Genomic DNA, 23,118 nt, shown 5'->3' with positions numbered 1-23,118 from the left:
TCTATTCACTTTTTTTTTTTTTTTTGAGACAGGGTTTCACTCTGTCACCCAGGCTGGAGCCCAGTGGCATGATCACGGCTCACTGCCTGAACCTCCTGGATTCAAGAAATCCTCCCTGCTCAGCCTCCAGAGCAGTTCAGAGTACAGACTAATGTCATCATGTCTGGCTAATTTTTGTTTTCATTTTTGATTTTTTAATTTTTTGTTTTGAGATAGACCCTCGCTCTGTTGCCCAGGCTGGAGTGCAGTGGCATGATCTCGGCTCACTGCAACTCCACCTCCTGGGTTCAAGTGATTCTCTTGCCTCAGCCTCCCAAGTAGCTGGGATTACAGGCGCGCATCACCATGCCCAGCTAATTTTTGTATTTTTAGTAGAGACGGGTTTTACCATATTGGTCCACCTGGTCTTAAACTCCTGATCTCAGGTGATCCAGCCACCTCGGCCTCCCAAAGGACTGGGATTACTACAGGTGTGAGCTACCGCGCTCAGCTAATTTTTGTAATTTTTTAGAGATGGGGTCTCACTATGTTGGCCAGGATAGTCTCAAACTCCTGGGCTCAAGCAATCCACCAACTTCAGCCTCCAAAAGTGTTGGAATTACAAGCATGAGCCACCATGCCCAGCTGTCTATTCACTTCTAATCATTTCTTAACATCAGTTAATCATTAGAGAAAGGTAAGTTCTGCTTAATTTGACACTGGCATATCAAGTGTCTGCTATGTTGTATGTTATCTTGGAAAGAATCATTACCTATATTTATGAATGGGGGAGCCAGATGTCTTCTAGAATGGATGGATCTCCTGACAAGGCACCCACACATGAATTATGAAAGTGGCTGCCCACTCTCTGTAGCAGTCCTCCGTGCCTAACAGGCTGAACACAATCGAAACTCAGACTTTTCCTAATATCGCAGAGCCACGGCCTGCCTGGATATAACATCTTTTGGGGAACTATATTGTTTTCAAAAGTCAACAGCCACTTTTACCAACCTATTCTCTCTGCAAGATGGCTCTCAGAGCGCATTCTGAAGTTCTTAAGAATACTGCATATACTGAAGGCATTTGAAATTGAGATGGCAGCAACAGGCCAACTCCGAGGCTATTTCCAGTCAGCCCCTGTAGGTCTTATACAATAAAGACTTTTTAGTGGTTAGCATACCTTAGAAAGTTGCTGTGTGCACAGTACCATTCTGGAGAATACAGAGATTTACAAAGGAAGACAGCACCATTTCTGCCCCTGAAAAACATATACTTCATCCTAATATCCTAATTTTAAAGTAATCTAACTACAGCTGCACCTGAACTTTAGCTTAATAATTTCAGTCACTACAGGAGTTGGGGGTAGGGGGGTTGCCCTAAAATAACTTTTCTATCCATCTCCCCATACCAGTCTCTAGAGTTTGCCTCATCTTCTGTGCATTTGGATTTTACATTATCAAAAGAAAATCAACATGCTCCTTTTAAAAAAAAAAAAGAAAAATCCCTTGTTGAAAAAGAAATTGACAATTTTCCTTTTCCTATGTATCTTAGGATGAGTGACTCCCCTAGAGTGACTTCGTAGGTAATTGAATTTCATATGAAATTTACCAAATAACAAAGATCTGATATACTCTACAGATCATTCCATATAGCTGAAATCCCTACCTGCCTGCCTGAGGCTTTTAAACAAAATGTCACATGAAGAACTGGCATATTTAGAATAGGGAAGTATTGTCCTCTGCAAAATGTGTCCGCATTGCCCATAGCAGAGGTGGAGGGGAGACATTTCAAATACCATATATGATATCTTCCCTAGTGGTCTAGTGGCTAGGATTCGGCACTCTCGTGTACCATATAAGAGGCAAACAATCCAATTTTTCAACAACTTTGTAGTTCATATAGCACAACCTTATGGATTTTCAGCTAAGGCAATGAAGGGGCTCTGTGCTCAGACCAGAGAGATAGACAACAGGGAGAGAGAGAAAGGTTGAACAGAGCATTGAGTCCAGGGTTACTTACACTGGGTCACAGGGCAACCCTACCTAGGGGGTAACAAGGCATATTTTGATTAGCCCATCTATAAGCCAGGTTCTGAAGACACACTGAACCCAGGAGGGAGTCTCAAAGGCTACTGGCTGTTTATCAAAGCCAACTCATAGCTCAGATTCTAAGCCTTGGTTCTAATTGCTAGCATCCCATCCCCCCATACCTGAACCTTTCACTTGCCCTACCAAACCCTTCCTTCAGCACCTTCGTTTCCTTCTGTCACTCAAACAAAGAACAAGCTTTGAAGCAGAAATATGTTTGGGGGAAAAACAGCAACTGTACCGGCTATAAAATAAACACATCTCCAGACCTCTGAATAAAGAAGGGAAAAGAAAGTGTCTGGTAGGGTCTCTCCCCCTTTCCTCTCTGTTACTAGATTTTTATTTCCCACCTCATTCAAATAAAAAAGATAACCCACAGAGTTATGCACCAGACTGTGAGCAAAAATGAATATAGTTAGGGTTGTAGTCTGCTCTCTGTTCATTTTGGTAATTTCCATAAGCAAGCTAGGAGCACTCAAGTAGTTAGTTTTCTTTTCTAAAGCTAAGGAGCTAATCTTAAGCAAATAGGCACTTCCTACTTCTTCAAGCATTTGACTCAACTAGAGACAATACATAAACACAGTGTTTGGTGAGCTTGTAATGGTATCTGATAACACTCTAGAAACATCTCTTAATGAATCAGCAGAATCTACCCGAGTTAGGGCTGTCACCCTCCATATTCTGGTTAGGGGCCCATCACCCACATAGTTCAATGAAAGGCCTTGATGGTATTGCTTTAACAAGCTTATGATGAGGATACTCACTAGAACTAGAGAAGCTATTGTCATGATCTGAAAACTGTATATGAGCAAGGCACTGTGGCTCTTGCCTATAATCCAACACTTTGGGAGGCCAAGGTGGGAGAATCCTTTGAGGCCAAGAGTTCAAGATCAGCCTTGGCAACAGAGTGAGACCCTGTCTGTACCAAAAAAAAAAAAAAAAATTAATTAAAAAATTAGCTAGTCAAGGTGGCACACACCTGTAGTCCCAGCTACTCAGGTGGCTGAAGTAGGAGAATAGCTTGAGCCCAGGAGTTGGAGGTAGCAGTGAGCTATAATCGCACCACTGCACTCCAGCCTAGGTGACAGAGTGACACCCTGTCTCTAAAAAAATTTAAAAATAAAAACTATATGTGTATATATACAAGTCTTTTTTTTTTTTTTTAATCTTAAGCCAGAGACTAATGGAGACACATTGCAACCAAATACCCCCACCCCAGTGGGATCTCTAAATTTTTCTTAGATTATTACTGCCTTTCAGGCTTATGTTTTTTGTTTGTTTGTTTGTTTGTTTGTTTTTGAGACAGAGTCTCACTCTGTCGCCCTGACTGGAGAGTGCAGTGGCATGATCTCAGCTCACTGCAAGCTCCACCTCCCGAGTTCAAGTGATTCTCATGCCTCAGCCTCCAAGTAGCTGGGATTACAGGTGACCACCACCATGCCAGGCTACTTTTTGTATTTTTAGTAGAGATGGGGTTTCGCCATGTTGGCCAAGCTGGTCTTGAACTCCTGACCTCAGGTAATCCACCTACCTTGGCCTCCCAAAATTCTGGGATTACAGACATGAGCGACCGTGCCCAGTTCAGGTTTATGTATTTCTTACCTTTCTTCTTTTTTCACAATAATTAAAAAAGGTATTAAATCTTTGCTTCTGATTGAAAAATCTCCAATGTTTTATGAATAAACAATCATGGTGTGCCAGTGCCATCGTAGGACACTAGTGTAGATTATAAGGATGCCAAGTGGAATGAGACATGGTCCCTGTTACGTAAATTTCCTAGGAGAAACACACTCTGATATTTTCAATAGTTAAATTCTAGAAAGGTTTTCTGGCTAAGTACATACCTTGTGTTTTCTACATCCTTTTAAAATCTAACTATTTAAAATAAAAAGACAAAAGAGCAATCTACAAAAACGTATGTATATCTCTTTTGTAACCTGTGATTTAATCAATTTAGACAACTGCCTTTGGTTAGACTTGGGGAACTAAGAATATGCATGGAGAAGTAAATCCTGACCTAATTCTATCACTAACTAACTGCTGAAACCTTTTGCTCTCTTTCTTCTTTTGCTCCTTTCTCCCACTTTCCATAAGCCAGTCAAAGTATTCAACCTCCACATTATTCTAGCTGCAGAGACTTCTGTTCCAGATATTAATGTCTATAAAAATACTATCTCCCAGCAAAACCTTCCCTGTCTCTCAAAACTAGGAGGCATTTACCCATTCCTTTTGTATCTTCTCCCACTTAGTTGTGTGTGCCTCAGGCAGGGACTATGACTTATTTACCCTGCTATCCTTTGCAAGCAGTATAATGCATGATGCATAACAGCTACTAAGCAGTCAATAAACGTTAGCTCCATGAACTTCCCCTCCAACATTTAGCTTAATATCTCTACATGCTAAATGCTGAATCTGTGCTGATTGGCTGATATAAACTCTTAATTTGCCAGTCATTAGAGGAAAAGCATTACTATCAAGTTTGCACCACTACTGTTTAGGCTATTATGTCTTCAAACTATTCTAGCAAAATTCAGGCTATGCAACAAGCAGAAGTAAACATTAATGAGACAGTGCACTTATGATACCAAAGCATTCCTCAGCCAACTGTCTTTTACTCCCTGCTATAATCATTCAGTTAATATTTGCCAACCAATGAATTGAATAATGATGCATCATAAACAGTCTGATGACAGTACCAATTATAAAGATAAGAAAGGACATGTGCTTATGTTCAGAAAACAACCTGGCAAAGGCAGCATAGTAGAGGGGATTCAACTGGGGCTGAACTCAGGGTGCCTGATTATCTTGGCTAGTTCGCTATTCCACAAGTGTAAAGAAACCTATGATGCTCATCCACCCTAGTGGAAAAGCATCTTTCCTACTGAAATTACCTTCCAGCTGCATAATGTCTGAACTATAGGGCTCTAAAAAGAGATTTCAACCCTTTGGTAAAGACTCCCTGAACACCTGCTGTAACTCAGGTTCTGTACTAAATAACAAAAGAATAAGACCTCAGACACTCACAGTCTAGTCTCAATGCCGGCAAACATTTTCTGTAAAGAGCCAGATAGTAAATGTTTTAGGCTGTGTGGTCCATACAGCCTCTGTGACAATCACTTTTGCAAGGAGAGCAAAAACAGCATTAGAAAATATGTACACTATTAAATATGGCTGTGTTTGGGTTGTAGTCTGCTTTATATACAATATCAGGCAACTGACTGAATTTGGCCTACAGGGTGTAGTTTGCCAACTCTTGGTATTCAGGTACAATTTTTTAAATTGCAAAACAGTGAGCTGTGTGTTAATGAAAGCTTCCCCTTGGATTTGTATAACATTTCATAATTTATGAAGCTATTTCATATATATTAGCTCAAAATTTAATCCCTCATACCAACCCTTTAAAATAGGTAGGTCTTATTATCTTCATTTTATAAATAAGAAAACTAAAGTTCAAATAAATTAATTTCCTTAAGTCATCATACAGGTCGAGATGGAGCTAAGATTTGAGCTTCCACCTTACAGGCACAGACTACTAAGTGCTCACCAAAACTTACTTCCTCTTCCTCCAGGGCACACAGCCAAACTGCATTTTCCAGACTCCCTTGCAGTTGGGTGTGGCCATGTGATTAGGTTCTGGTCAGTGGAATTTGGGCTTTGCCCTTTAAAAGTTCCTCATAAAAACTGGCTAACATGATCCTCTGCTTTCTTTTCTCCTTCCATTTGGCCAGAAGAAGGTACTCCTAGGGTAATCTTTTGGGTGACATGTTGACAACAGCAGAACCACAAGACAGAAGCAACCTGGGCCCCTGAATCACCTCTTGGAAGAGAGTCACTCAAGCAGGAACACTTGTATTAGGCTGGCAAAGCAGTAAGAAATGTGTATTAAGCCACTGACAGAGAGAGCTTTATCTGCACATTACTTTAGCTAATAGAGTCTGCACCCAGGTCCAATGTTGTTTGCATTCAACTATAGCTGAGATGCAAAGGATGACTTTACCAGGCCAATGAGACAGAAGAGATCATATTTCAGACAAGGGACATTCAGGCAAAGCAAAGAGTGCTTTCAAGAAAGAAGAAATTGTTCTAAATGGTTAAATAGTAAACTAGCAAGACAGTGGAAGGAGAGGCAGCAAAGATAAGCACTGAGAAAGACCTGTGTCAACACCACAGTAAAAGGACTAGGAGAGAACAAGAGACAGCAATTAGATCTGCCTTTAGCACACTCAGTCTAAGGAAGAAGAGGTTGGAGGCAGGGAGACCGCCTCTAGAGTCTGATTAGCACTGGCCTCATCAGAGCAGAGCTGTGAGCCAGCAAAATATTTTCTTTATGTACCCTGATTTTTAAATAAATCTGATTTTTTTCTAATTATAAATGTAATATATCCTAATCACAAATGTATAAAGAAGTATGAAGAAGAAAATAAATCACAAATAATCTCATGCTCAAAGATAACCAGTATTAATATTTCAGAGCATAAACTTCTGAGCTTCTTTTACCTTTCTCTTTAGCAGATATGTTTAGGCATGAAGAAAAATGGAAATATAAGATAATATTTTCCATTAACTACAACCATCAGCATCTTCTCATGTCAATCACCATAGATAGTCACATCACTATTAGTAGCCTTGTGCACATGGTATAGATATGCTATCATTTTTTTAAATCAATTGTCTACTAGTATATACTTAGACTGCTCCCTTTTTCTTGCTATTACAAAAACTATGCAATAAACTTTCTTATACATATATCTTTGTGCAAATGTACAAGTAATTTGACAGGACTAATTTCTGAGACAAAGAGTTTTTCTACTGTCAAATTGCCCTCCAGGGGGATGGTACTAATTCAGATTCCCACTAGTGGTGTATAAAAGTGCCAATTTTCTCACACCTTTGGTGACACTGGATGTTATCTTTTTTTTTCTTTTAATTCTTTGGCAATCTTGTAAGGCAAAAACATATATATCTATCTCATTCTCTTAATTTTTGAAAACACAGTTATTCAATTTTTTAGTTCTCTTCTTTGTATTTTAAAATATTATCTCTGTTCTATGGATGATCCTAAACATATATTTATTATCTTTAAAGTTACAGTGTGCCTAATTTATACAACTGGGCTAAGTGAATAGAAGCAGAGTCACTTTTGGATTTGAAAGACTTAGTGTGGAAGAAGTAAACACAAATAATCAGATATTCATTCTCCTCAAGGGGTATCAAGGATGGTGAGTGAACTAGCATTGTGAGAATTTAGTAGATAATCTATTTCTGCATTTATGTGCTCTAAATAACAAGCCATATATTTATTAAAATTAGCTAAGGATTTGTTTAAGTTATTGCTTCCTTGGTGTTTTTCACACCTTTATCATATGCTTGACTTATCTTTGGTTTTGGTTATATACTAGCTAGGGCAAAGGGTAAATATACATGGAAGCTTAGAGAAAAAATGCAATTCGAAAACTGATATAGGTTGTCAAACCTGAGAAAAAGGAAAGGATGAGACACAGATGAGGAGTGTGTGTGTGTGTGTGTGTGTGTGTGTGTAAGACAGAGAGTAAAACAAGCAGGCATGTATTATTAGGAGATGTATTTCAAGGTAACATTTATTAAAGGCCTATGTACCAAGCACTGGACAAGACTTGTTATCCACATTATTTCATCTTATCCTCACAACTTTTTGAAGTATACAGAATCCATATTTTTAAAATGATGTCCAAAATCCATATTTTTAAATTGTGTGCCAGAGAAATTGACCAAGGGATTAGCCAAACGCTCAGCCACTATTAGAACTTTAGCTTGTCTTTTGCTATAATTTTATTCCAAATTCCATACTCTCCCCCACTGTACACTAAAAAAAATTCTGGATTAGAATTTCCAGTGCTCTCCCTGACACCAATGTTCCTCTTCTCCCATGTAGGGGTACAAAGAAACAAATAAATGATAAAGTAAAAAGGGGAATGGGTTGCATGTGAGAATGAGGGATGGTCCCGGCAACTTTAATAAAGGAATAAGAAAATAAATTATCTATTGAGTATATGAGAAATTAAATTGAAGGGAATGTAACCTTAGAATAGAGTCAGAAAAGTCAGGAATAAATAAGTTCAGGATAAAGAAGTAGCACAATAAAATAATGGCATGAAAAAATATACATATTTGTAAAATGAAAATATTTCTAAAATGGAAAATAATAACTAGAAACCACATAATTATAAAACTGGCTCAACTGAGAAATATTATGTCCAGCCCCTTAATCTTAACCTGCTGTTAAAGGAACACTTTCTCCATTGTGTTAATATTCTTAACAATCACACGCCAACTTCCCCACCACTTTTTAAATGCAGTAACCAAAACTGAACCCTGTCATCAAACAAGAGTCACATTGGCCGAGCACAGTGGCACATGCCTGTAATCGCAGCACTTTGGGAGGCTGAAGCGGGTGGATCACCTGAAGTCAAGAGTTCAAGACCAGCCTGGCCAACATGGCAAAACTCCATCTCTACCTAAAAACAAAATAGCGAGGCGTGGTGGTGTGTGCCTGTAATCCCAGCTACTCAGGAGGCTAAGGCAGGATAATTGCTTGAACCCAGGAGGTGAAGGTTGCAGTGAGCCACACCACTGCACTCCAGCCTAGGCAACAGAGCAAGACTCCAGCTCAAAAAAAAAGGTCACATCACCCAGCAAATACAAAGAGAATGCTAGTCAGGAACTGCTAACACTATTTGCACTAACAATCAACAAGTTGAGAACTTTCATCAGTTTGTTGCTCTCTGTGAACCTCATTGGGGCTTCTGCCAGGCCTGCCAATATTTGCTTCACTTTGCTTTTTTTTTTTTTTTTTGAGACGGAGTCTCGCTCTGCTGCCCAGGCTGGAGTGCAGTGGCCGGATCTCAGCTCACTGCAAGCTCCGCCTCCCGGGTTCACGCCATTCTCCTGCCTCAGCCTCCCGAGTAGCTGGGACTACAGGCGCCCGCCACCGCGCCCGGCTAGTTTTTTGTATTTTTTAGTAGAGACGCGGTTTCACTGTGTTAGCCAGGATGGTCTCGATCTCCTGACCTCGTGATCCGCCCGTCTCGGCCTCCCAAAGTGCTGGGATTACAGGCTTGAGCCACCGCGCCCGGCCTTTTTCTTTTCTTAATAACACTTATCTGAGCTTAGAACAAGAAAAATCACTGGACTTCGAAAGATCCCCTAGCCCAACACAACGGGTAGACAAGTAACTCCAAGGTCTGGCAGCTAATAAAGGTCAAAGACATACAATCAACCCACTGATTCTTATCTTTGTGGGCATGCATGGGGTTTCGTAAACCAAATACATTCTAAATTGTATTTCTATATAAAAAATAAGATGAATTGAGAAAACTGGGGAAAAGATGTCTGAAAATAGAAAGGACGACTGTGGAGAGATTACAACAAATAGGAGAGGGTGAGTGTTCAGAGGGGAAAATAAGAAATGGGAGCCTAGACTCAGTGCAGTGGTTCACACCTGTAATCCCAGCACTTTGGGAGGCCGAGGCGGGTGGATTACCTGAGGTCGGGAGTTCAAGACCAGCCTGGCCAACATGGTGAAACCCTGTCTTTACTAAAAATAAAAAAATTTGCAGGGTGTGGTGGCACACACCTGTAATTCCAGCTACTTAGGAGACTGAGCAGGAGAATTGCCTGAGCTCAGTAGGCAGAGGTTGCAGTGAGCCGAGATCACGCCACTGCACTCCTGCCTGGACCTCAGAGAAAGACTCTGTCTAAAAGAAAAAGAAAAAAAAGAAAAGGTGAGACCAAAGAGCAGAATGAGATGGCTTCATTCTTCATCCATTGTATTCTTCCTTTGTCCCCTTGTGCATAACTGGGGACTGTTTACATGTGTGTGTGCATGTATATACTACATGCACTGACACCTCTGGAAAGACGCAAATCCACATGCCAAAATATCAATCATGGTTATGCCCGAGGATTGGGCATAGCCACTTGCTTTCATCCACCACTTCTTCAGACAAAAAAAGGCATACATTTGTGGTCAAAAACAGTAAGTAGTAGTGAGAGAATATGAAATAAGTTGAGAATGACTATACACAAACATTAAATAGAGGACTGGCTAAGACTTTTTTTAAATAAAGTAAGAATTAAGTAGCAAATAAAAAACTTGAAGGCCAGGCACGATGGCTTATGCCTGTAATCCCAGTATTCTGGGAGGCTAATGCAGGAAGATCACTTCAAGCCAGCAGTTCAAAACCAGCATGGGCAACATAGTGAGACCCCATCTCTACAAAAAATACAAAAATTAGCCAGACATGGGGGCATGCATCTGTAATCCCAGCTACCCAAGAGGCTGAGGTGAGAGGTTCATTTGAGCCCAGGAGGTCAAGGCTACATTGAGCCAAGATTGTGCCACTGTACTCTAGCTTGGACAACAAAATTCGTATGTTCTTATTCTCTCATTTTCTTAGTTGATTTTCTGGCCTTTCATTTTTAAAACCATCAGTGAGAACATGAGAAAATAAATTAGTAAATAAAAGGAATACAAAAATGAGACAATAAGGAAGGTATAATATCATTAAAATTAAGATTAAAACCTCAAAATCAGCAGAATACTCATGATCTGAGAGGCACCTGTTTACTAAGTCCAACTGAAGACCTGCCTCCTGTTCATACTGTTCATATTTCAAGAAGTAGAAATAGGAAGGTGGAGATATGAAATGGCTCACACGAGGTATAGTCCTCATTCTCTTTTGTTAACCACATAAAAGTTTCATTTCTTTATGAGACCTACATCAATGGCATAACTCCTTTCTGTTTACATGCGTGTGTGCATGTATGTACTACACGTACCAACACCTCTGGAGAAATGCAAATCCACATGACAAAATATCAACGATGGTTATGTCCAAGGAGTGGGAAAGGCAAGGAGAAAGTTCATTTTAGCATTTGATATAAATCAAGATTGCTTGTTTTTTTAAACCAGTCCTTGGGTATAACCTTAGACATTCCAAATAAAACAAAGAAAAAAGATTATAAAGGGCAAATGATGAACTTAGACATAAAGATGAAATGCAAAGAGAAATTATAAAAGAGGAATGAAATTGTCCTTTAAAGCTGCCTTTTATTTCATCTCTTCTTTTCTCATTTGGTTTTATTTCACCATCCTGAGTTAATCCATAAATGCAATGTAATTCCAATCAAAACCTCAACTAAGTGACTTCTGGAACTAGACAGGAAGTTCTAAAATTTATCTGGGGGAAGAGGGTTGCCTCAGAGCCCTGCTTGTATATTTTCTCAAGTTTTATCTTTATACGCCCTCCCTGGTAAAACTGAAAATACTCACATGGATTTTAAAGAAAAGCAAGAAGCAAGAGGTCACTGGATGAGACAAAAACCTTATGTAACACACATCTACAACCATGACTTATTCTTTAAACAGATCGATAGAGACAATCATTCACCTTTCTTCAGAGAGACAGCTGAAGTAACTCTAGCTCACTCATGGTAGCTTCTGTTTGCTGACAAGTAATTAGAGACAGTTACAGATCATTTGTCAAAACTTCAATGGGTAGGGTTCATGGCCCTGATCTGAACCAATCTCTCAAGCAGATGACAACGACCCTTTCCCTTGGGCTGTGTAATCTATCTTTCATAGCACTTCTAGACTCTTTTCCCCAAAATACCACTTTTACATCACACATGTACACCAAAACTTACCATCTTCTCCCCTTGCTCTTTAGATCCAGCCCAAACTCCTCAGGGAGATACTAAAAACCTGGCTAACCATTCTTCCCCCACTGCTTCCCTGTGCCAAACCCTGTGTAACCTACCATACTGTTCCCCTTTCCATTTCGCACTCAGGAAGTACGTATTTGCAGGCCCATTCATTCCAAGGAACATCAGGCCAACCTGCCGGCTGGGGAAAGGCAAATGCACAAAGGAGGAGATGTTAAACTGAGATGTTTTCATAGAAGCAGAGAACCTTTTACAAAAACAAGTAATCGATTGCTTCCTGCCTATGTATCTTACCACCTCTAACAAAGTAATAACATTTCTAAGAGAGAGAACAGAGCTGCAAGTCCAGGTTCCAAAGTCAGCCAGCAGGATTCAAATGTCAGCTCTACCAGTTACAGCTGACCTAGAGCAAGTTCTTTTCTCTCTATGCACCTCAGATTCCTTGCCTTTAAAATGAAGATAACTATATGCACTTCATAGAGTTATGATGAAGATGGCTAGTTGTCAAAATTAGTGTTAGGTACTCGATTTTTTTCTAATGAATTTGATCCCGTCATTTGCTATAGAAAACTCTAGAATCTGTCCTTTTCCTCTGATGCTATGTTCTGAAGCAGTAACCCTAATTGAAATAACTTAGGTGGTTACTTTGCTCTGATGAGCATTTATATAGTCACAATAATGTAAATGTAAGTAGTCACAGTAATGTGAATCTTGTTTATTGATATTAAACTTTTAAAGTCAATCTATGATCAAAACATAGGAGGAGTAATTATGAGTACAGAAAAAGAATGAAAAAATGATTATACTAAGAGAAGTTAGGAGGGAGAAAAGAGGCAAAGGTTTGGCAAAGGGAGAGTGATGGTCACTAGGTAGAGTAGTCCAGCTGGCAGAGCAGGAAACCAAAATGTAAGTGAATTGTTAAAGATACGGGGATAACCAATAGGGTAACCAAAGAGGACATGGAGCAATATAAGTGAGCTACTTCTCATCTATCATAGAAGAAAATCAATAATTAATATCAAAAGTTGAGAAATCAATAAGTGGCAGTGTAAGTGCATCAGTTGGAGATATAAAAGTAACACTAAAACCCTACAAAAGGAAAGTAAAAGAGTTAAAAGTAATTTATTTGGAAAGAGGCAAAGAGGGCTGAGGAAAAAAACTATATTTTTTGTTAATAGTTCCATAATACTGTGTTTAAATTTTTCAACTTTTTAAATTAAGAAAGTGTAATCGAAAAAAAGTCTATTCACAATACCAACTAAAATCATAAAAATAAACCTACCAAGAAATGTGAACAACCTATATGAAGAAAGCTCTAAATCTTGACTGACGTAAGAGAAGGACCTAAGAGAAAACCTAAAATATGATGAATCCTACTATGTTCCTGAAAGGAGGAATCAATGACTTAAAGTTGGCAGTTCTCCTGAGTTAATCTATAAATGCAATGTAATTTCAACTAAAACCACAACTAAGTGACTTCTGGAACTAGACAGGCAGTTCTAACATTTATCTGGAATACAAAATACATGAAAAGAGCCAAAAATTTTTGACTGAGAACAATAAGGGAGAACTTGCCCTCACAGATAGTTCAGAAATAAACAGCTCTGTAGAACAGACTAAAGCACACAGCATTACGGGTATCACCTTCTTCATTAAATAGGGAAACAGCCATATTCCACAACGTGAAACACCAGGAAATGGCCACAGACCTTTCTGCCCTAATGTTACATTTGGACTGATTATGCAAGCAATATGACAACATTCAAACCAAATTCCTGCAACCTAGGAAAGGTTGAGGAGGGGTTCTCTAACTTCTTGGAGAAATCATTTTTTGTTTGCCATAAAAGAATAGGATACTCATAATTAGGCACAATTTTGTCTAGTGGACAAGAGGTCATGACCTTAGTAAGGACAGAAATGTTAAATTTCTTATCAGGCAATGACTTTCTTGTAACTAGTTTATCCCAAATACAAGGCAGTGACTGAATTAACAAGTGTATGCAGAAAAAGCAGCAGTTACGAATTCTACAGCAGCTTTGATCAGTGGCAAAGGACACTAATGTGGACTTGAGAGTCTAATGTTTTCTTATGAAAGACCATCTTAGCTAAGAAACGTGAATAGAGACCATTGTTTCCTCAACTATTTACTGCAACAGCTTTCTGGTCTCCAGTGCTCCAGCCTCACCCGTTCCACCATCAGTCTCCAAACTGTTGTCAGAGAGATCTTTCTAAAACTCAAATCTGATTAATCTCTCCCCAGCTTAAAACTTTCTGTTGCCTTTTTTTTTTTTTTTTTTTTTTTTTTTTTTTTTTTTTGGTAATAATGTCTAAATGTCTTAACCTGGATTACCAGGTCCTTATTATAACACCTGGTGCTTGCTACTCCTTCAGCTTCAACCCTTGCTTATCCACCTGACATCATCCTCATCATATTTCAAGGCTCAGTTCAAATGTCACCTCCAGAAATCCTTTGCTGACTTCTCCATACTCAGGTACCACTAGAATGTTCCTCTATTACAGTATTACTGTTATTACAGTAATATAAGCATGTTTGTGCACTATACCAGAAGTTACTAGAAGAGAGGTAAGTTCTTTTATTCATCTTCATATCCCCAGCCAGCACCTTGTAGATAAAGCACTCAGTCTATCTCTATTAACTGTACCCATTAATGATTAACAGTTGAGAATTCCACAAGAAGCTCTTGATTTTCCTTCCCTAAAAAAAAAAAAAAAATCAGCCTTGTACAAAGGATTCAAATGACATAGCATGAGCAAAATCACAAATATCTAAATGTAGCAACTTCTAAAAGAAAAAAAAATCTGTACGATTGAGAAGGGTAGGTACAGTTCTCATGATATGGGAATTGGATGGCTCAATTCCAGCCACAGATCTGTTCCACATCTTCAAGAAAATTATGCAGCCTCCCTAGGACTATTTTTTCTTCTGATAAAAGAATGAGATTGCTATGGTTTCTTCCTGCTCTAGAAATCCAGGACTCGCTCTTATGATGACATCTGCCCTTCCATCAGGCATTCGTACACAGCATGCACACTGCTGGCATGTAGGCTATACTAGACCATGGGGGAAATTAGTAGCAGATGGTACCAAAGTTCTAGGTCAAAGTCATCCCAGAACAAATACAATTTCTTTTCATTAAAGTATATGAAATATACATTATCCTTATTTGTACAACTATACCATCTTACATTTCTGTGGTCCTTTTCTATCTTTCAAACGTTTTCAGAGACCAGTAATTCTTACAACAACCTCGTGACATAAGCAAGAAAGTAGTATTACCTCTTGTTACTAAAAAGGAAATCGAGGCTCAGAGACATAACAAGATTATAAAAACACCTTCCTTACATGTCTCAAGCTTGCTCCTGCTTCTGGTTTTATGTTGCAATTCAGGTCCCTACATCTTCTCAGTGTTGTTCAGAATCACTGAGATGAGGTTTAGTACATTACATGAAATTCTAAGGGAAACAACAATAACAATAATTCCCTAATTATATACATAAATACAAATCATAGGAGCAAACATGGGCTTTATACTTCATGGTCTTCCTGCCTCTGAATAAACATTCCTCAACTTTGTACTCCAGTCAATTGAAGCCACTCCTCTAATGTTACTGTTTAACAATGCAACTCAGATTTCATGATGTTTCAGAATCTATCAGTTTCACACACGATCTGGAAATCAGAAGAAAGATTTTTTTGAAAAATAGTCTTGCTACCAACTGAAATGATTTTAATACCAAGATGGCCAGTCAGTAATGAAAATTTTTCATTCAGCAGAACAAAATCACTAAAATAAATAATAGAAAATCTATTAATAAAATATGAAATATTTGCTCATTGAAAAATATCTGGTAAGACATCTGTATGTGAAAACATCTACCTTGAAACAATACACCTTACATTCATCAACTTTAAAAGCTTGTATGACTAGAAAAATTATTTCAAATTTCCTAAGAATTAAAGCTCTATTTTAAATTTAAAGATCATCTTATGTGGTTAAAGTAATAGAAGTCACTTTCATCATTACTTCCATAATGTGTAAAGCAAGATGACCCTGATAGTATGCTGTGCAGTTCAATTTACTCCTACATTCTGCATATATAAGAGTTTCCAAACATATTATAAGACAAAACTCTAAATGGAAATTCTTCTGACAAACTGCATATCAAGTGAGCCAAATCCTTCCCTATTTCTGTATAAAAGCTTCTTCCCATGCTTAGAAAACTCAGGTATACTCAAGAAAATCTCAACCATGGTACAATTTGTATTTCGAATAAAAAGCAAACATTGATGCTGGTACTAGGAACATGGCACATTAAAGTTGATACCGTAAACTAGCAACAATATCCAGACAGGCTTTCAGATCAGCATTGATGTGATAAAGTTACATTTGAGTAGACGCATATGAATAATCTGAAATGACAGACAAATTTCAGTTTGAAGGTAACTTTAGAAGACATTTCTTGACATGTCATTTATTCTGTCTGACCAGGAAGGAATAATTCTTACAATTCAAGAACAGTCTCCATAGATTTTCAATTTCTGATCTCCTAACTCATACTTTAAGATGTTTCTCTCATGCTCCTGGAGCTGACAGACAGGCTCTAAGAACATGATACATGGATCCTGCCTCCATTTTATCTGTGCTGAATACTTCTGCCATTCTATTTTATAGAGCTAATTATTTTTACTATCCCTGACTAGCTTGAATTGATACAAATTGGGAATCATTCTCTCCAGATTATTGTAGAAAGTTAAAATATAGCTTTATTCATCATTATTCAAACTGAACAAGACTTGACAATGTTTCAATTAAAACCTACTGTTTATAAATGTCAGACAAATTAAATTTTTAGGCATGTCTGTATCCTGACTTACAACCTAAGAATACAAATTATTTTCTCACTGACCATTTTAATATAATGATATACTTTCAGTTTGTCAGCATGCAAATTCTACTCTTATAAAAGTCTACATTTATAAGAAAAAAACACTTCTACCTAATCAAAAATACTTTGTTACCTCATTTCATACTGAAATATAATAAATATGTTCTGAAGAATTCAAATAAATATTTAACTTAACTAAACATGAAATAAAATAAATGTTTACCATCTTTTACTAGGACTATTACACTTACCTTAAAATTAATAGTATGAATCTTACCTTTTTCTGGACTTAAGTTTTTATACACTTCAAGGTCTGCCATTAAATTTAATAGTCTTACACATTATTGGCAAGAGCAGTAAAATTTCTCTCTAAAGGCAAAGCCTTTTCCTGATACACATCTCCAAAAAGGGTGGGAAAAAAAAGGCAAAGAAATCCTTAGCAGCCCCCAGAACTTGGCTCATGCTGCCCTTTATGGCATGATGAGATCTTCACAATTCAGGCTTTACAGTGTGGAGAAAATAAATCCATGAGATATGATTATAGAACTTTGTCCCAAAGTGAAAAGCACAGCCAGATAAGCACACTGGAAGCATCTGCTCCGGGCTGCCGCTATTGTGGGAATGCAGGCGCTGTGGCTACTTTGGGTATGAGACATGCATGCTTCGTGCGGCCGCGTTAAAGCCCTCAAGGCATTATGCACATTTAATGTCTGGGAAGTGTAGGTCTTTAGCCATCAAAGAAACCCTCCTCACCTTCAGAGGTCATTGAGAAACACTGATTACCGTGGGAGTGACGCAGACTGAATACAGAAAATGATCATGCACACACAGAGACACAGAAGCACACACACAGACACACACACACTCTCGGAAGCAAACATCACTCCATCAGAGGCAAACACAATCCATTAAGAAATAAGCTATGACTGCCCTATAGACTACTTTTGTGCCAGTCAGGTTAAGCGCATATTCAAAGCATTGAGGGTTTTCCTTGCTTTTTTTGTCCTGATTTTGTTCATACACAAACATAGCAATGATCACTGAAAAGACTGGAATGTTTCCAACTCAGAAGGAATGAGGTTACAGTTTCAAAACACTAGGTGAAGGCTATTTCTTAGGTTAAAAAAAAAAAATCACATCCCTGTGGACGTGGACAAGGTAAACAGCATGAATGGGTCTAAAAAAGTCAGTTTTTAGTGAATGAAACCGCGCAATGTTATAGTGCAATTTTCCCTAAAGTCTATGTAAGCATTATTTGCAACTTTATTCAACTTCTTTGAAGAGATAGGTAGACAAACATACACATAAGCAGGTATATTTCATAAGCAATTTACGGTAGTCTTGCCTTTAAGCATTGTAACTAAGCCTCTCATCCTGAGTATTAACTCTCTTACTCCAGCATTCCCTTTCTAACATCGACCCTATTGCCATTTTCTTCTCCCAGCTTCAGCTGTCCCTCCCCCACCTGTGGCCCTTAGGACTCCCAGCATCTCCCATTCTGTATATACCAGTGTCAGGCCCTTTAGGCAATTCCCACCAGGGCCACCCAGCCTAGATTGCTAACTCACTCCTCGATTCCAAGGTGCCAAGCTCTATCCCAGATCCAATTCACCTGTTTCCCATTTTGCGCATCCCCTGCCCCAAATTGCAAACCACACTATTTACTTTTAAATACTCTAGAGAGACTTGGATTTCAAAGGTATATGTGGGCACACACAATTAAATACATGATGAGAATATCCTTCTTGCAAGACTGAATCTGACACACATACATACATGACTGTACAAAATAGCCATTAAGAGTTTAGGAGCCTCTCTGCCTGGGTTCAAAGACTGACTCTGCCACCAACTAGCTGTGTGACTTTGGGCAATTTACTTAAATTCTCTGCTCCTCCATTTCCTTATTTGTACAGTGGGCATAATAATAGTTTCTACTTCAAAATGTTATTGCAGTAATTAATTTAATACACATAAAATGCTTAGAATCACAATTATATATTATTATTGTTTTACTATTATTAGTCTTGAAGTTATTTACATCAGCCCAGACAAGGAGTGGACTTCATTGCTTAATCTGAATTAATCAGTGGTCCGAACACAAGATGGCACCCCAAAATGTGAGATATCTCAGAAATACCCATTCCTGCTAAATACTCCAAGTATTTAATACTCCCAGATAATTTTATACAAAAAGATAATGGTGTTTTCTTAACACAAAATTAGTAACACCAAATAATGAATATCTCGTTCCTTTGGCTGCCCAGAACCAAAGATGCCCAAAAAGCAAGAGGCATCTTGGGTTTATCTGTCACTCAGTCCTGAAAAGAGGTGAAGAGCAAAGTACTCCCGGCTGCCAAGAAGGTTTGGAAAGCCTTCCTTCCAAAGATCCCCCCTCCCCACTCCAATCTGGGGTCAAGAAAGAGGAAGGGGACAAACTTTTTATGTGCTCCCTTTACCTACCGGGAGTCTTGCTCATAATAAGTTCTTCATCCCTCGCACCTCTTGCTCCTGAAGCCCCAGGCTCCTCCCTGAAAAGACTGACATGCAGGATTGGATATGGAGCCCAACCACACAAGCACATGGCAGGTTTATCCTGAGTGGCTCTGGGGCACCTTTGACGGCCAAGCCACTCACCCAGGGGAGCACATAGCAGCTTCATAGGGCAGGTGGGAAAGCTTTTAAAAAGCAATTATGGCCCATAAGTGTCTGTTTGACCACCAAGGAGCACTCACAGATTTTTGAGAGCCTAGAAATATCTACTCCTTATTAAATATCCAATTCTTCAGCAGTAGCAAATAACCTCCTATGCAGCTCATTCAGAAGAATCATAAAACTTATAAACACCTATCCTGAGGTTGGCAGAGACATTGAATGAATAACCATAGCTCTGAAATCACTCCCCTGTATTCTCCCAACAGAAGGTCATGTACAATATCAAAGCTAGGCCAATAGACTCTGGGGGCAATGGTGCTTCCTCTGATGGATCACCTCAACAATCCTACAGCCTTAGAATCTTTCACTTCTTAACTGGCACCCTTATTTGGAAAGTTTGGGCCTTTTCCAGATTCATTCTAGCACCATACTTGGCATACAGTAGGTACCTTGTAGACCCTCGTCAACTTTCTCCATTTTTAATCATTAGACCTAACATGGAATTACCTTCAACAATCAGGTGAAAAATAAAAAACAATATTTCTGAGTTCAGCTTCTAAATTTACAGTCAGTGAAGGACTTTACACTTCATCTGACAGCATTTCCCTCATCTTTCACACCTGAGTTCTACTTCTGATTTCTTAAAGAAACATCATGGCCGGGTGCGGTGGCTCAAGCCTGTAATCCTAGCACTTTGGGAGGGCGAGGCGGGCGGATCACGAAGTCAGGAGATGGAGACCATCCTGGCTAACCCGGTGAAACCCCGTCTCTACTAAAAAATACAAAAAACTAGCCTGGCGAGGTGGCGGGCACCTGTAGTCCCAGCTACTCGGGAGGCTGAGGCAGGAGAATGGCGTGAACCCGGGAGGCGGAGCTTGCAGTGAGCCGAGATCGCACCACTGCACTCCAGCCTGGGCGACAGAGCGAGACTCCGTCTCAAAAAAAAAAAAAAAGAAACATCATAAAGTAATAGGTAAAAGCAATGGTTTCCATGGAAGATGGAGAAAGATGTAAGTCCCAGCCTTTTCCTTTACTCACTGCCTGGCCTTGGGTCAGTTATGGGTAGGGTTGTCAGATAAAACAAGACACCCAGTTAAATTCGGATTTCAGAGAAACACCAAATAATTTTCAGTTAAGTATGTCCCATGACATACTGCATTTTTTCTTGCTAAATATTTTCTGTATGTTTTTTCCTGTATTTTTACTTGCTGTAATATTCCTGTATTTCTTCTTGCTAAATCTGACACCACCAAATAGGAGTTGGCGGGGCTGGTGCTCTCTAAACCTCTAAGCCTAAATATCCTCCTCTGGTGATGGCAGGGCCTGCCTCACAGGGTATTGCTGAAGAGTAAATGAGTGGTAGAGGCCAAGGGCCTAGCCCCAGTGACTGGAAAAATAAATACTCCATAAATAGAAGCTAATGCAGTAAGTGAATGGCCACGCCAATCACTAGCTTGATATAACTTCATTTAACCAAGTCTCATGTTTAAAATGTTCTACACAACACTTTCGCCACACCCCAACCTCACCAGTCATATAATTCTAAACTGAGATGAACTCGGAGTGAAAACATGGAGCATACCTGCCCTTAGGGCTCACAAGTCCAATCAGAAAACCTACTGACACAAACCTAGAAACCATGTCACTTAATGAAACATTATTACAAAAGCTACCATTTACCAGACACCACTATGCAAACATTATCTTCCCTAATCTTCAGGAAAATTCTGCAAGGAGATATATTAGTATCCATATTTTAAAGGTAAGAAAACTGAGATTCAAGTCTGACAAGAAGTCCAAGATCACACAGCTGTGATGAACCAGAATTCAAACCCAAGCTGACTCCAGATTTGGGCCCTTTCCCCTGGCTCTGTGCTTTAGGTCCTGGAAACCATCTGTAAGGTTTTAGGCCTGATATTGAAATGCCTCATGTTTTTTTCCCAGCTAGAAAATATTCCCACACAATTCCAGAAGCTGTTAGTGTCTCTGGCATAGAAACACACAAATGCTTTAAAAAAAATAAAAATAAAAAATACTCGACCGGGCACGGTGGCTCATGCCTGTAATCCCAGCACTTTGGGAGGCCAAGGCGGGCAGATCACGAGGTCAGGAGTTCGAGACCAGCCTGACCAACATGGTGAAATCCCATCTCTACTAAAAATACAAAAATTAGCCGGGTGTGGTGGCACGTGCCTGTAATCCCAGCTACTCGGGAGGCTGAGGCAGGAGAATTGCTTGAACCCGGGAGGCAGAGGTTGCAGTAAGCCAAGATCATGCCACTGCACTCCAGCCTGGGTGACAGAGCGAGATTCCGTCTCCAAAAAAAAAAAAAAAAAAAAAAAAGTCGTTAAAGCCATAGTACCACTTTAACTCAAAGCATATTCACAGTTTTCATCACAAAATGGAAAGTAGGGGAAAAGCAAGTATAGGGTGCAGCTTCACCATTGAGAGCCTCCAGTCACACCCAGCTACCGCTTCCTAAGGCCTATCCTACATACAGGTACCTCGATAAGGGGAGGATCTCACAGGAACTCTCATACTCTGCTGTTAAGTTGTACATTGAGAGCATAAACTGTAACAAACTTAATGAAGTCATCAGGCAAGATGCAGCAAGATTTGTAAAAATGGTTATGCTTATTTTAGTCAATAATCATTGCTGCTAGAAAGCTACCATAAGGAAATCATTAGAAATATAAACATCTATATAGAAGGATGTATCCTTTGCTTAACATTGATTATAATAATGAATAACTCCCAACCGTCTAATCGTCTACCAAAAAGGGAATGATTGACTTAAATATACATTCACATTTTGGAATTCTGTCTAACCATTAATGATGTCTGTAAGACATTGCAATTACCTGGAGAATGTTTGACATACTAAGTGAAAAAAGGAGGATACAAACTACTCAATGTTATTTTAATTATGTAAAATATATGTGTATAGACATATAGAATAAATCCTATAAAACTACATGAAAAAATGTTATCAGAGGTTATCCATGGCTATCTCTAGGTGTTTTACTTTCTTCTTTATATGTTACTATATTTTGATTATTTAGAACCAGCATTTATTTCTTTCATACTCAGAAAAAAATAACATTATTTTTTAAAAGTGTAGCCAGTTTAGTAACACTAAACTTAGAAAAAGAATACAATCTCTTCCCACTAGTATAACGATGAAGAACTTGCTTTGAGGCTTACTAACATTTATGAAGCACTTTGCTACGTTCCACATACTGTTTCTAGCATTGCACATGCCTTATTTAATCCTTACAATGCCCCTTTGAGTAGATTAGGTACAATCATTTCTCTAGTTTCAAATGTGGAATCTGAGGCCAAAAGCAGTTAAATAACTTCCCCAAGATGACACAGCAAGTCTGTGATAGACCTGGGCTTTGAGTCTCCACAGAATGTCTCTAGAATCAGTGATCTTCACCAGATAAGGTAATATGGAGATCTTGAGTCACTTATTGCCTTCAGTCTCTCTTTTTTTCATCTGACTGTCTCACAGAACAATGAACAGAGCAACCAGAGCTTAATTCCTTTTAGGAAATTTCACTGTGCACTCAACTACAGATGAAACCCAAAATCATTGCTATAAGTTACATATCAAAATTACCAACGTAGCTATGCAAACACATGAAACCTCAACAAGAATTTTCCAATCTACATACAACCCCAAAGAGCTAGATGCAGGGAAACTCCCAAGTGGATGGTCCAGGGAGATGTTCCCAGGATGAGCAAGTACATTTCCTTTCCATAAAATAGGGGGGTTTTTTTACTACCA

The 23,118-nt window shown here is 38.9% G+C and overlaps 1 protein-coding gene across 11 annotated transcripts in view; it reads right to left on the bottom strand.

Annotated features, from left to right (window-relative positions):
• PLCH1 (phospholipase C eta 1) overlaps positions 1-23,118 on the bottom strand; it is a 264,401-nt gene that overhangs the window by 169,146 nt on the left and 72,137 nt on the right. For 2 of the 11 annotated variants that reach the window (XM_017955772.2, XM_021934732.2), the window contains exon 1: positions 16,954-17,299. The exons of 7 other annotated variants lie outside the window; for them this stretch is intronic. In XM_017955772.2, coding sequence (XP_017811261.1) covers positions 16,954-16,996 — 43 coding nt within the window. In that variant the 5' untranslated portion in view covers positions 16,997-17,299. Of the gene's footprint in view, positions 1-16,953; positions 20,052-23,118 lie in introns of those variants that run through there. 2 more of the 11 variants (XM_017955770.3, XM_017955771.3) reach the window with 2 other exon arrangements.

The sequence above is a fragment of the Papio anubis genome, chromosome 2, assembly GCF_008728515.1.
Source record: "Papio anubis isolate 15944 chromosome 2, Panubis1.0, whole genome shotgun sequence".
NCBI classification, from domain to species: Eukaryota; Metazoa; Chordata; class Mammalia; order Primates; family Cercopithecidae; genus Papio; species Papio anubis.
Note: the sequence above shows the minus strand (reverse complement) of the source record. Positions and strands in the feature narration are given on the sequence as shown.